Here is a 14,474-nt window from a genome sequence, read left to right on the forward strand (position 1 = left end):
GCCTGTCGGCATCAGGAGCCCCACCCCCACTGGTCTATATCGGTTGATCCCGCCAAGTACTACCATGACTCCACTTCGTATGAATATGTGGGAATATGTATGGAGTAGGGCGTCCAAACATCTTCGGCCCACTCGGCAGCCCGCAAGACTTGCCCCTTCCTTACGCTGCTGGTCCACTCACAAGCCCTCGGCCCCCACGGCAGATCGCCATACTTGCCTGCATCCGGTGCTCGAGGGGCCGCCTTGTTTAAACTTTCCCCGACTAGGGCTTTTTCGGCTTTGGCTGCCGAGGATTGGCCCATTGCCAAGGTGAAAGAAGCTCGTGCCCAGGAGAAGAAGCTCTTGCCCAGAAGAACCAGGAAAACTAGGAAGCAGGAGAACCAGTTGTACGGCGGATCGTAAGAGTAGGGTTCGAAATCCGAGGGAGATTTGGAGTAGCCGATGCCCAAGTTAGGCTCGTTCTTTCTACGTCTCGGGCACAAAGAGACCATACTAAAGGAAGAGATCGAATCGGCTAATGATTAGCCATATAGATCAATTTAATCAATTGAATACGACATAGCACGCAAAACGAAAATGGATGATGGCCTACTGCCTAGGATCATTGTCAAATCCTTGACGGTGGATCACTTCGGCTCCCGAGAGAGGAATCTCGCCCGACCCTCCACATCCTCCACGGGGAAAAATAGGGAGGAGCCAGACGGCTAAAGGAGCTGAAAAGACTTTCCTTTGCCCTAGGTGAGCCACTGAGTGTGACTGATTCCCCATGGTAAATCGTTCATGCATCAAGCGATACCTGAAGCCGCGGTCACTCATGCAGTTGAATATTGAATACATATCGCTCATGAAACTCACCTCAGTTGCCCCCTTCATTTCCTTTCACAGCCTCCGTTTTGGCCTCCGCCCTGTTGATGTTGCTATGTTGTCTCTGATGCCGACAGCCGTATACTGTAGGTTACACTCCGACACATCATGGTCCACCACAGATGTCCAAGGGCCAATCGCACTCCCTCGCACTCACTCCACTCTCTCGCACTCCACACGGAGTTCTGTGGGGCGTGTGCCTCTTGGCGTACTTCTCATCACTCGCCGGTACAATTGACGTAGATCCTGCTTCTTTTCTGACCACCCCAATCCTCCAGATAATATCTGATCTAGGGGTGCACACGGTACGATATCGTCGGATTTTAGGCATATCGTTATCGTTATCGTACCGTCGAAAATTTGACGATATTTATCGTATATCGTACCGTCCATCCAAGCACCCTACGGTACGCTAACGATAATTATCGTCCAAAAAATTGAGGCCAACGGTACGATATTGACGATATTGGACGGTAAAACGATATCGTCGAGTATTACCTAATATAGAGTATTACTAATCAAGGGCACGGCGGAGTCGCTAAGGCTTGCACGCCGGCCGCGAGCACCAATATAATCATCAAATTCGGCACCACCACGACGCGCTGTATCGCTCATAAATGCAATAAAAAATAGATTAGCCTCTATTTCCTATCTAGGCCTAGTTCCGGTGGTCTCTAGCGTCGTGTGTTAAGTGTGGCCATGTTGCGGAGGTTTCAAGATTAGCCATCTCAACCCCCAACACTACCACGGTCCACAATACACTGAATCGCTCAAAAATATAATAAAAACCAAACAGCCTCTATTTCCTATCTAGGACTAGCTTCTGTACCATTTTAGTCCCTATACCCTATGCCCTATACCCGAGAGACCCCACATTTTCAACATAACTCTGCAACATGAAGCCTTTACCACACTTTTGAATTTTTACCACCTATTCCGTTATTCTATTCAATATGGCTTCATCACGACCTCAGCGTACAAATACGCAGCTTGATTATCTAGCTTTGAATTATGGATACGAAGACAACGTCCCAATTGAAGACCAATACCCTGATTATCCTACTCAGACTACTCTCTTTTCTGATACACTTGATACTATTCAGACAACTCCTGATTCAATCCTCCCATCAGAATCAGCCTCACAGACTATTCTACCAGACCCTGATACATCGTCATGCCTGAGTATAGTCTCCCAACCCTCAACTCGGAAACGCCCTCGCAAAACTGCTCTCTCAACTCAATGGTTATGGGGCCATTTTGATATTATATCAATTAAGCGTCCCTGGACCACTCGTGCTAAGAAGCCAATGGATACAGACCGTCTTATTCAATGCAAGAAGTGCAATTGGGAAACATCCGACTCTGTTAGATCAGGATCGTCGAAGAACATGGAGCTTCATCTATACACCCAACATACTCTCTCTGCGCCATCTTCCTTATCTTCCGATTTAATTAATCAACCTTCAATCGTTGATTCCTTTAATATAAAGCCAAAGCTATCAGTGGTAGCTCAGTTCCAGGAGAATATTCTACGATGGGTTGTTAAGGAAAAGATGGCCTTTACCACTATTGAATCGCCCTCATTCCGCCAAATATTTATGGATCTACCATATCCGGAGCTTGATGCAGCTTTATTTTCACGAACTACAGTAAAACGAAGGCTTGAGGCGGAGTTTCAGCATCAACGTACGCAATTGAAGATAGAACTTGCCTCAACATGCAAGTCTATTGCGCTTTCTCTAGATATATGGACAAGCTCAAACAACATCTCTATTATCGGCATTATCGGGCACTGGTTTACACCGGACTTTCTTTATAAGGAAAGGGTACTTGAATTTATTGAGTTGCGAGAGACTCATAGTGCTGAAAACATTGCATATGCAGTATTTGACATGCTACAAGAGCTTAATCTCGAGGAAAAGCTACTCACAATTACTGGTGATAATGCAAGTAATAATGAGTCGATGGTTTTAATCCTTCATGATCTTCTCAAGGCCCAGTGCCCAGAGCCTCAGTTCCTTGGTCTTGATAGTTATATCCGCTGTCTTGCTCATATTCTGAATCTTATTGTGAAAGATATCCTTCGTGCATTGAGATCTGGTACTGTCCATGAAGCTTCGGAGATCTGCAATCACTTAAATGATCAAGATCTTTCATCTGAGACTGCTCTATCACGTCTTCGAATCCTTGCAATATGGATCAGCCGAAGTAACCAACGACGAGCTTCATGGAAAAGTGTGTGTGCTCTTATGAAGCTTTCTGACCGATATATTCCATGTGATGTTGATACACGCTGGAATTCAACTTTTTTGATGCTGGATACTGCCCTAGGAGCGAAACCGCAAATTAATCGGTATCTTGAATTGCAGACTGAGCTTCCTCAGTTCACTAGGCAGGATTGGTATCGTCTCTCGCAGGTTCATCAAGTCCTTAAGCGATTCCATAATTTGACGCTATTTGTGTCTCAAAAGCATCCTCAGATGAGCATGGCCATCCCTATTTACTACGAGCTTCATGACTTGCTTAACCAGGGGGCTGAGAAGCAAGGATTATTTGCAGATATAGATGATGATATTGCAGTTGCAATGTATCGTGGTCTTGTTAAGTATCAGAAGTATTATGCCTTTATGGATGAGACTGATGCTTATTATACTGCATTAATTCTGGATCCGAGGATAAAGGGAGATCTTCTGCTTCGTGAGCTATCTGGTGATGGGGCTGGACAAATGATTGTTGATTCAATTCGTGAGAATATGCATCAGAAGTATCATTATGAGTCAGTTAATGAAGACTTTATAGTCTCAGTTGATCCTATATTGGATATCCATGATGATCCTGAGGTCAGAATGCTACGGCGATTAGCACCAATTGCCAGAAAGGTAGCTGGATCTGATATCGATGAGTACTTTACAACACCGCGAGTTGATATTAAACCATCTGGGGATCGAGAGTGGCTAGCTAAATGGTGGCGGGATCGTCGTGATAGTATGCCTCAGATGGCTGCAGCTGCACGGGATTATCTTGCAATTCCTGCATCTGAGGTATCTGTTGAACGTCTATTTAGTGCTGGTCGTGATCTTATAAAGGTTCGACGAACGTCGTTGCGTGCGGATACGATGCGAATATTAATGTTGATGGATGATGTTATGTAGTATATAGAAGCTAGTCCTAGATAGGAAATAGAGGCTGTTTGGTTTTTATTATATTTTTGAGCGATTCAGTGTATTGTGGACCGTGGTGGTGTTGGGGGTTGAGATGGCTAATCTTGAAACCTCCGCAACATGGCCGCACTTAACATACGACGCTAGAGACCACCGGAACTAGGCCTAGATAGGAAATAGAGGCTACTCTATCTTTTATTGCATTTTTGAGCGATACAGCACGTCGTGGTGGTGCTGAATTTGATGATTATATTGGTGCTCGCGGCCGGCGTGCAAGTCCGAGCGACTCGGCCGTCTCGGCGGGCATAGCGGACGTACGATATCTGTCGGTATGAGTGGGGAATTGGTATTGTAAGGCATGGTCAGAATGTATCATTGTAACTTAGCCAAGAGTCTTAGTCATGGTCGGTCGCATACAAATTAGTATGTGAGCGAACATAACAAAAATTAGACAACTACCCATGGACCTGATTGGACGTACATTTCTGTTCCGACAGTTATGAGCCCGGCTTGCTAAGTGAATATATTGCCTATTCTGTCGAATCTGAGGCTATTCATACCGTTTATCTGTCGAATTGACCCCGTCGGTCAATTACCCCTGAGAGCGAACCGATCTGTACACAGTATCTGCATCGAAAGCAGCACTGTTGAATACAACCCGATACCGCTATGGAAAACGCTGTTATCTCCGCTTCGCAGAGCGTCAAGCTGCGAACGTCGGCCGATTGGATCGATTGGATACGTGCTATCCGCGATGTCGCCGAAACCGACCGTGTATGGAAGTTCATCGATCCCGATACCCCTGAGAGTATTCTTCCTGAACCGAGAGAGTGCCCTGAACCACCGTCTCCCGAAGCGAATGCAACGGCGATCGATCTATATAAGATAAATTATCAGCGATGGGATCGAGAGGAGAGAGGACTAGCCAATATCAAGAGAGTGATTATGGCAACCGTTGAACCTGCAGTTAGGGATCAGCTGTATGATAAACCTACTGTGCATGGACGTCTAGTGATGTTGAGAGACCGATACTCTGACTCTGGAAACCTGAATGAGGAATATCGCCAGGACTATATGTACAATGCAGTGTATCCACCGCGGAAAGGTGAGGATGTAAAAGCATTTGTACGTCGTTGGGAGAAGATGAGAGATCGGATGATTGCTATTGGTGAGACCCAAATGAAGTTTAACAAGGACTTCCTGTTAGCAGTGAAGCATTTGGCACCAATGTGGCACACACAACAACTTCGACCTATCACGATCGAGAGCACCAAGATGGATAATAGTACATTGGTGAATGACTTCCTGGCTCACTACCGCGAGCACTTTGGTAGCGCACCAGCACCAGCGCCACCGACCAATCTCCGAGGTCATTCAGCACCAAGAGCTGCATTCTCAACTCTTCAAGGTAGCACTGAGGCTGTACCAGATTCGCCAAGTGCAACAAAACCGGCTAAGAAGCGGTCGTTGAAGGATGTGCCAATGGCTGAGCGATGGTGCCCGTGTGGTAAAAGAAACCACAAACCATGGGAATGTCCATATATCAATGAAAAGGAGAGATCGGCCAATTGGAGTGCCGATTCGAGAACTCAAGGAAGGATCAACCAGATGCTCAAGGATCATCCTGATTGGAAGGAGTTTATTGACAAGGAGATCAAGTCAGCCAATCAGTATTATTCAGCTGAAAAACAGGGTGCTGCCCTAGGTACTTGGTCAATGACTACGCTGGCACTGAATTGTCTTAATCAAAGGCCTCACCTTAGGGATGAATGGGTATTTGATACAGCAACTCATCGCCATATCTGTGTGGACCGAGATCTGTTCATTGAGTATACCCCTGATGAATCAGTCGTCAAAACTGGTGACAGTGTCACTCGCACCTTAGGGTATGGAACTGCAGTAATGTCCTGTATTGACCCTAGAACGGGTGCGCGAAGCAGCGTCAAATTGCATAATGCCTGTCATTCACCTACCTTCCAAGCCAACCTAGTCTCGTATGGTTGTGCAAAGGAACGTGGCTGCCAATGGGATGAGATGAACAACTGTATAAGAGATCCGAGAGGCATCCCATTTGCACGTGTAGCCTGGAATGATAATGCGAAACTGTGGCTGTTTGATAAGCCACAGGGTGATGCAACTAATTGACTAGCCGATGGAACTGCCACCTTAGAGAGTGAGTGTGATATCGAGTACGCAATGGCAGTGCGGAAATCGATTGCACCAAGGATCTCTGAGGCATCGTCGGATGTGTGGCATCGCAGATTGGGCCATATACATCCAAATGCAGTGAAGAAAACAGCTGAGATGGTAGAAGGAATCAAAATCAAGGACCCTGAGGCTACTGGCATAACTGAGTCCCCGTGCCAGGTGTGTAGTATGTCACACGCACCACGTCAGATATCACGGAGACCGGTAGGTCGTACGTTTGGCAGGTTTGGCCAGCTGTATTACGACCTAATCGAAATGCCAAAGGAGTCACATAATGGCCACCGATATATCACACATTTCTATGTATCAGGCATTCGGTTCCACTGGGTGTATACGCACGCGCGTAAATCAGAGTGTCAAAACGGAATAAGGGCGTTTTTGTATCTGGCCACCCGTTTACTGAAGATACCCCTGATTGGAATTCACTCAGATAACGAGAGATCAGTGACAGCTGATACTGAACGAGAGCTCGAGGGAATGGGCTTTGTGGTGACACATACTGTGGTACATAGCGCTGAGATGAACGGCCCCGGCGAACGCTCAGGGGGTGTCGTCATTCATAAGGCCAGAAAGCTGCGTATTGAGGGCCAATTGCCTGAGGGCCTGTGGCCAGAGATGGTATACGCTGCGGTGTATATACTGAACAGGACTCCAACCCATCTAGAGGATGGAAGTTGGATAGTGCCCTGGGATGAAGCACGATCACACCTGGACCAGAACTTTGTGAGAAAGTCAGACCTGTCATGTCTGAGATTGTATGGCAGTCTCACCTATTGCCGGATACCGAATATTCCCCGTTCTCACAAACTTTGCCCTCGTGCGGAAGTTGGTTTCTTGGTTGGTTATCAGGCTTCGAATGTGTGGCGAGTTTGGATGCCCTCGTCGGGTAGGATTCAAACCGTACGCGACGCAGTATTCGATGAATCGTGTCGCTGGCACCCTGGCATACAGTTTTGGAGGGAGCACCCACTACCGATCCCAGAAACCCGTGATATCCTCAACGACCGTGAGGAATGGCGCGTTATTCACCACGAAATAGGTCTCCCTGACGACTGGATTGAGAGACGAATCGGACATGAATCTGAGGCCGAACAATCGAATCCAGCACCTACTGATGCTGAGAGCGTTAGTAGAGAGCCTGAAATTGAGGATAGCAGTGAAGATGACCCTGAGGAAGTAGCTGATCGTGAAGCGACACCTGCACCTACTCATCTTGAGGCTGTACAACAGTATACTCCGCCACCTACTATTGAAAGACCATCTCAACAGTCTCCGCTGGGACATCGTTTTCCGGCCGGAAAACCTGCTACAGAGACTGAGAGGGGTGAACAAAGAAACGACTTCGAATTCTACAGGAAACGAAGATCAGCAGGATGACCAGCCTCAGCAGCAGCAGAATGAGTTGTTTGAACCGGAGCCTCTATCTGAGAGTGAAGCTCAATTACACGAAGAACTGGCTACGCCGTTGCCGGCTGTAGCACCTCGAGACATTGATCTGTCGTTGAGCCCTTCCAATATTATTGAGGGTAAGCGCGAGCGTAGGTCAACACGGCGAGATGACTATACATATCTGGTTACCGAGGACGAACTGTCGGTCGAACCACCTGAGTTGTTATATGCATTCGCTACTGCGTTGAACGCTGAGAAACCGAGTCGTCACCGAGACGACCTGCCATCAGCACCTGAGCACTGGAATGATATGGTCCGACACTCTAACCGTGACGCATTCATGGCAGCAGCCGCCCTGGAGGTTCGGAACTTGAAAAGCAAAGGCACGTTTGAAGTGGTTGATCGTCCGAATGATCGATCTGTTCAGGTCTTGCCACTACGTTGGGTCTTTGACTATAAGTTTGACCAGGATGGCAACCTATTGAAACACAAAGCTCGTCTATGTGTGAGAGGTGACCTTGAGAGAGTAACTTCAGAGGAGAAGCGTGCTGCTACCCTCTCTGCCCGTACGGCACGGATTATCTTCGGTTTAGTTGCTGCGTTTGACTGGGATCTAAGGCAATTTGATGCAGTAAATGCCTTCCTGAACAGTACACTACCGAAGCCGGTGTATGTGAAGCCACCGGATGGATCAAACCTGCCGAAAGCAGTATGCTGGAAGCTTGTGAAGGCACTGTATGGCCTAAGGACCTCGCCAAAGCTTTGGCAGCAGGAGGCCTGTGGCGTGTTAGGTAAGCTTGGTTTGACACCACTACCTGAGGATCCTTGTGTGTTCGTTGGTAAGGGAATTATTGTATTCTTCTACGTGGATGATATTATTCTGGCTAGCGCACCTGATCAACGAGATCGCGCCTATGAGATCGAGCGACAGCTCCACACACACTGGGAGCTTACAGATCATGGAGATGCCCGCTGGTTTCTGGGTATTCGGATCATACGCGATCGATCAATGAAGAAGCTGTGGTTGTGTCAGGATGCCTATATTGCGAATATGGCGGTCAAATTCAACCTTGCGAATAAGCCCCGGGTGACGACGCCAATGACAGCACCTGATAGCCTAAAGCCTTACGACGGTACACCGCGCAGAGAGTATATTGAAGAGTTCTCGACCAAATTGGGATCAGCTCAGTATGCTACTACAATCACCCGCGTTGATGCCGCGAAAGCCACTGCTCGATTGGCACAGTTCTTGACCAATCCGGGACCTCAGCATATTGATGCTATTGATCGAGTGATCACCTACCTATATCATACACGATTTTGGGCAATTGCATATGGAATTGGTAGTGGGTTGGAATCTATTGCATTCGCAAGCGATGCCTCATTCGCAGATAACCTCGACAAGACGAGCTCTGCTGGATATCTATGTCAGATATATGGAGGACCAGTTGACTGGAAGGCGTCAAAGCTACGCACTGTCACTACCTCAACCACTGAAGCAGAGCTGCTTGCTCTATCGGAGGCCGCTCGGGCGATGCAATATACGATTCGCCTTCTACGCCACCTTGGTTTCCGACCAAACCATGAGATTACACTACGGTGTGACAATAGACAAACTGTCGATCTGATCACCAGCACCAACACCAAACTGCATACGAAGCTCAAGCACATCGATATACACAACCACTGGCTTCGACAAGAAGTGGCAGACGGTAGGTTGACGATCAGATGGGTGCCCACCGCAGAGATGGCTGCGGATGGCCTCACTAAGCCGCTCACACGGCAAAACCACGAACGATTTGTCCAAATGCTTCGATTACATGATGTTCGAAGATATATTGAGGACTGAGGCAGCCGTTCCTGCCTATTTGGGACCTTCAACGGTCTACATCGATTGGATACAGCATTCAACACGCTGATATTGGAAACCTCAGGTGCTTTGAATACTGAGGGGGTGTGTCGGTATGAGTGGGGAATTGGTATTGTAAGGCATGGTCAGAATGTATCATTGTAACTTAGCCAAGAGTCTTAGTCATGGTCGGTCGCATACAAATTAGTATGTGAGCGAACATAACAAAAATTAGACAACTACCCATGGACCTGATTGGACGTACATTTCTGTTCCGACAATATCTCACCCAATTAGGCTTAGCATGGCCGGAATATCAGTTATTCCGGCCGAGATCCTATCATTTTGTGACTGGCCTCATATCGGGCCGCTTCATGTAGCAATAAATTGCTACAATCCACCAGTATATAGATATAATAGCCTGTAGCATGAAGAATAATACTCTTCTGATTAGAATTTCCTCAATTACCATACTAATTAGTATAGCAAGCAGAGGAAAGTTGTTTTGCAATAGTACGCTACTGTATCTATTGCTAGCATAAATATAGATCAGATGAACAGTATTAACATGGTGCATATATATATATTGAGCGCGGAGGTGTGTCATGCCGCAAATAGAGACCTCCTATTGGTCAACACCGATGACTAAGGTCAGATGGCTACGTTTGGCATTATCGCAACGATAATATCGTACTGTCGGGTCTTTATCGTATCGTACCGTCGAAAAATTTTCTCTGCGGAACGATATCGTACCGCCGGCGACGGTACGATATCGTTATATCGTTTTATCGTGTGCACCCCTAATCTGATCTCCAATGTTGGGGCTGGGCTGGGTGCTAAAACTACGTCACAGATCACAATGGCCTCTATGACTCCACCAAGAAGGCGTTGGCCCACTGGAATATGTAGACCCTGACTGGCACTGGCGGCCAAGGGATTCATCTCCAGCCTCAAATGCAACGTGTTGTCAGTCGGGTGAAGCGAATTACGCGAAATACCGTATACTACAAGGCTTCAATCTCCATTTCATCTGGCCCACGGAACCAGTTGGGGCCGAGCACCACAGCCCAGATCCTGAAATGTATAGCCTGGGCAGTACTAATTTTTGCTTCGAGGCACGAAAACGAAATCCGACCGAAACACAGTGTAGAACGAAATATTAACTAATCAAGCAGGAATGGGGGAATCAAACGTAAGAAATTGGAGCAGATTGGTCGGGAAATTAGCCGAAATGAAACGTCCGAAATGTTTCTGGCTGCAGGTGGGAGCAATTGAAGACTGGTTCCATCAAACACGGCTTCGCACCAGGTTGTTGGGCAAGAGCACATAATTTGGTTGGGCCAGGGCGATCATTCATTCAATCAATCACTTACCCAGTGCCCAAGCTCAGATATTGACCTGCTGCATACAGAAAGGACAGAAAGGACAGGAAGTGTAACACTCTGGACCAGAGGCCGGCTGCTCCCTTTTCTGGCCAGCGCGGTTTCCGCAGCCTCGCAGCCTATCTGCGAGGCCTCGCCTACTCTTTTCATCTCTTCTCTACACTGAGTATCGCGGATTCAATGCACTTGTTCCTTTCAACTTGGCCTCTATTACAGTTGGATCTCATATATTTCTCCCACTCGTCAGCTAGTGATATCTCAGACTGTAGTCACATCTGCTAATAAAACTTTGTTCTGTCACCACCGAACATAAATATCATGAAGCAAATATAGTAAGTTTTCACCCGAAATCTTCGTTGGCCAGGCTCTTTGTGGTTGTGCCTTGTAGGGACAGGCTAGGCGGCGTAGTGTTCCCGTGAGGCTGAACTCCCGCAGGCTCTCACAAGGCTAATCTAACCGTCAACCCCACTTTTCAGCGACAAATTTTATCGAGGAAAATGATCTTTATGATTAGTTTCTTAGCATTCAGCATCATCCTAGGCTTTAGCGTATTCTAATCTGGCAGTTTCAGAAATGCCAACTCAAGCACAAACCTCTTCACCGCCATGCCCCCCCTTCCACAAAAACGATCAGCTCAACGGTGATCTCAATGCATCGCTCGATTATCTGCCAGTTCATCCCCGAATCAAAATGAGCGATGGTAAGAAATTATTTGATTTCATTCGCCAGCAAGTCTGGTCAGAGGACCTCGAGTCGATATCGGGCAGACTCTGGTGGATGTCGAAGCAGGATGGCAGCAACATCTCTCCGTTGCACCGACAGCGAGTGAAAGGCCAACAAATCATCGTCACCGAAGATCCTCGGCTACTTCTCATCTGGATCGACGACCGAATCTTCCTTTAACCCCTACCCCAGTACATAATGTCCTACGTAGTGACTATGCCTACGTAATTTATTAGAGTATTTTAGACGGTGTTTCCCCACCCCTGCGTCGGTTCGGCCACCAAATCGAGCTGCCGCCCGACATATACGTGAATAGATAGATTGACCAACCCATCGATCGATCAGCGCTTGCATTACTTTGATCGGTTCAAATCCTTCTGGCGGCCACGACGCTTGTTGGATCCTGTAGGGCCCTCAGTTCCGAGTGAAGCTTGAAGCAGTTATCTGTAGTGCGCCACGGGGCGCTGCAATTCGTGCAAAAGGGAATCTCGACCGTGGCAGACTTTGTTCCGATGGAATGAATCTTAATGTTTTTGCTGGTTTCTTCAATTCCGCTCACCTCTGCGCAGAGGGCGAGGGACGCGACAAGTGCGGTTGATTGGATGGTCGCTTGCGACACGAATGATGTACCACGGGTCTGGTCAAGCTGTTGTTCTGTCTCCCAGGCTGCCATGGACAGTTCCGAGAATTCCATTTGACTCCAAGTGTCCCCAGGCACACGCTTCACGGTCTTTCCAGGGAGATAAGCACTCTTAAAATTGCTGAAATCTGGGCCGAGGCAGTGAAGGAAAATTGATGACTGCCATTCCTCGGGAAGGCTCATGCCGACGCGATTGACCTCGGCATTCATATTCTTGATCTCGTCTGAGAGGTCCTGGACTCGGATACTCCCACTGCTAGTGAGAAGCTTGGCAAGACGCCCGATTATAAATTGGATATGGTGATTCATATTCGGCTTGAGATGCTGTTTGCTGGCTTCGAGCAATGGTGCCAGCTGGTTTTCATGCTGCACCTCTTCAAAGATTGCGAGGAAACACATCCAAGGACAGCTATAACCCCACAGTCTTGTTTGTCTGATCATGCCTCTCGCTTCCAGTTGGTTTCAGGCTCCCCAGGGGGATCGATGTTCCGAGTGAGTAGACCGCCGAAACCTACACGGCAGATCGCATGGCGAACCCTGGCATCCCAATCGAGCCATCCGATCTTGTGCGCGAGCACAGGGAAGTCGAAATTTGCCGGAACACTCATCGTGGAGGCGTGAGCTGTATACTATCCAATGAACAGATCGGGATCTGTGGCGGGATTCGGCGCGTCAACGGGAAGGGTATCGATTTGTTCTTTACTAAGGAACCGATCAAACGGGGTGTAGGGTGGGAATGTCTCCGTCGGAGAGGCTGAATTGCTGACTATCAAGCGGTTGACCCAGTCATTGGTAGTACACACACACACAATTCATTAACGCCCGGCGGCTGAGCCGAAAGGGCAACTATCACTAATCTACCAGTACATGCATGTTTGGGTATACGCCGTGTCTCCTTGAAGCCCATACAGTATTTCCTTCCGTATTTGTCATTTCCGCTTCATTGGTAGTACACACACACACACACACAATTCATTAACGCCCGGCGGCGGAGCCGAGAGGGCAACTATCACTGATCTACCAATACATGCATGTTTGGGTATACGCCGTGTCTCCTTGGAGCCCATACAGTATTTCCTTCCGTATTTGCCATTTCAGCTTTCAATCTCATGGTTGGTCCCTGTGGTTAGTATTGGTTAGTAGACTGGCTTGAAGGCGCTTCTTCAAGTGTTCAACATCCTATCTTCGGTAGTTGAAGCGCGTCTACCGTCGATCACAAGGTGTCGGGGTTAGTAAGGTGAGTTTTTCTATCAGCTCGTCGGCAGGTCTAGGTGGCCTCAAGTCGGCCCGTGGCGATGGCGAATCGTATTGACGCTCGCACTGCTTCCACGTTCGGCTTCCACTTTTGATCATCGGAGGGTGACTTCCCTCCCAGGAAGAAGGACAAGTTCCCTCGGTGTGTATCGGTACATTGTAACATAATCGTCCGGTGTGTGGTCCACTTCCGACATCGAAAGAGAAAGTGGTCCACCGTTTCTCTTGCTTGTCCGCATGCACATTGATCTGTCTCGGCGGCATTGATTCGAAAGAGATATCCATTGAGTCTCGCCATGCCGGTGCGGAGCTGAGCCAGCACGCTCGCCTCTTTCCACGATAATCGGTCATACAGCTGTCGCGTGTGTTTTCCTGGGAGTGCGGTATCCACTCGACGGGAGTGTCTCCCTACGTTTTCGGGCAGCTTGCGGCTGGGGATTGCTTGGGTGCTCGCAATCTTGAGAGTCGTTGATTTCATTTTGGGAACCTGTACTTGCGGGATGGCATCTTCTTGTGTCGCGGCTCTCGCCTGCTCTTTCGCCAGACCAAGTAGTTTGTTGTCTTCGCTAGTGGGGATCCACTGGACGTTGATGTGGTTTCCATGTTTCTGCAGTCTTCTCATCAACTTGTAGATTTGACAGACAAATCCCTGGCCCGACTGTTGTCGCGGGTTCGTCAACGTCAGAGCCGCCGCTTTGTTGCTCGTGATCAGTGTGATCCGAAAGTCTTTCAATGATGCCGCAAGTGTCTTCAGTGTATGCACTATGGCGGCCAGCTCCGCGGAAAACGGATTGTGATCTGTCTTCGCACTCAACGTGACAGACAAGGTCTTCAGTCTCACTTTCCGCTGGCGTGGTGGTTGCTTTTCGATCGCCACTCCAAACCCGACCAGTTCATTCCGCGCCGAGCTGCTGAACGCGATCTGCATTGATCCTCTGGGTACAGTTGACCCCTCCGAGATAGGCTCATCATCCATTTGCACGCGTGCGTCCCATGGTGCCAGT

The 14,474-nt window shown here is 48.1% G+C and overlaps 3 protein-coding genes across 3 annotated transcripts; 2 read left to right on the forward strand and 1 right to left on the reverse strand.

Annotated features, from left to right (window-relative positions):
* Positions 1–1,817: 1,817 nt before the first annotated feature.
* N7509_000523 (uncharacterized protein) lies at positions 1,818–4,016 on the forward strand (the record flags this gene model as incomplete). Its single annotated transcript, XM_056625160.1, has 1 exon — positions 1,818–4,016. The coding sequence occupies one exon, from the start codon at positions 1,818–1,820 to the stop codon at positions 4,014–4,016; it is 2,199 nt and encodes a 732-aa protein (XP_056493742.1).
* A 7,410-nt stretch (positions 4,017–11,426) lies between these two features.
* N7509_000524 (uncharacterized protein) lies at positions 11,427–11,756 on the forward strand (the record flags this gene model as incomplete). The annotated part of the gene is made up of 1 exon (XM_056625161.1): positions 11,427–11,756. The coding sequence occupies one exon, from the start codon at positions 11,427–11,429 to the stop codon at positions 11,754–11,756; it is 330 nt and encodes a 109-aa protein (XP_056493743.1).
* Positions 11,757–11,943: 187 nt separating this feature from the next.
* N7509_000525 (uncharacterized protein) lies at positions 11,944–12,615 on the reverse strand (the record flags this gene model as incomplete). The annotated part of the gene is made up of 1 exon (XM_056625162.1): positions 11,944–12,615. The coding sequence occupies one exon, from the start codon at positions 12,613–12,615 to the stop codon at positions 11,944–11,946; it is 672 nt and encodes a 223-aa protein (XP_056493744.1).
* Between the last annotated feature and the right edge of the window lie 1,859 nt (positions 12,616–14,474).

This window comes from Penicillium cosmopolitanum, assembly GCF_028827165.1.
Source record: "Penicillium cosmopolitanum strain IBT 29677 chromosome Unknown utg000003l:1.0-3747932.0:1.0-3751027.0, whole genome shotgun sequence".
Classification (NCBI taxonomy): Eukaryota; Fungi; Ascomycota; class Eurotiomycetes; order Eurotiales; family Aspergillaceae; genus Penicillium; species Penicillium cosmopolitanum.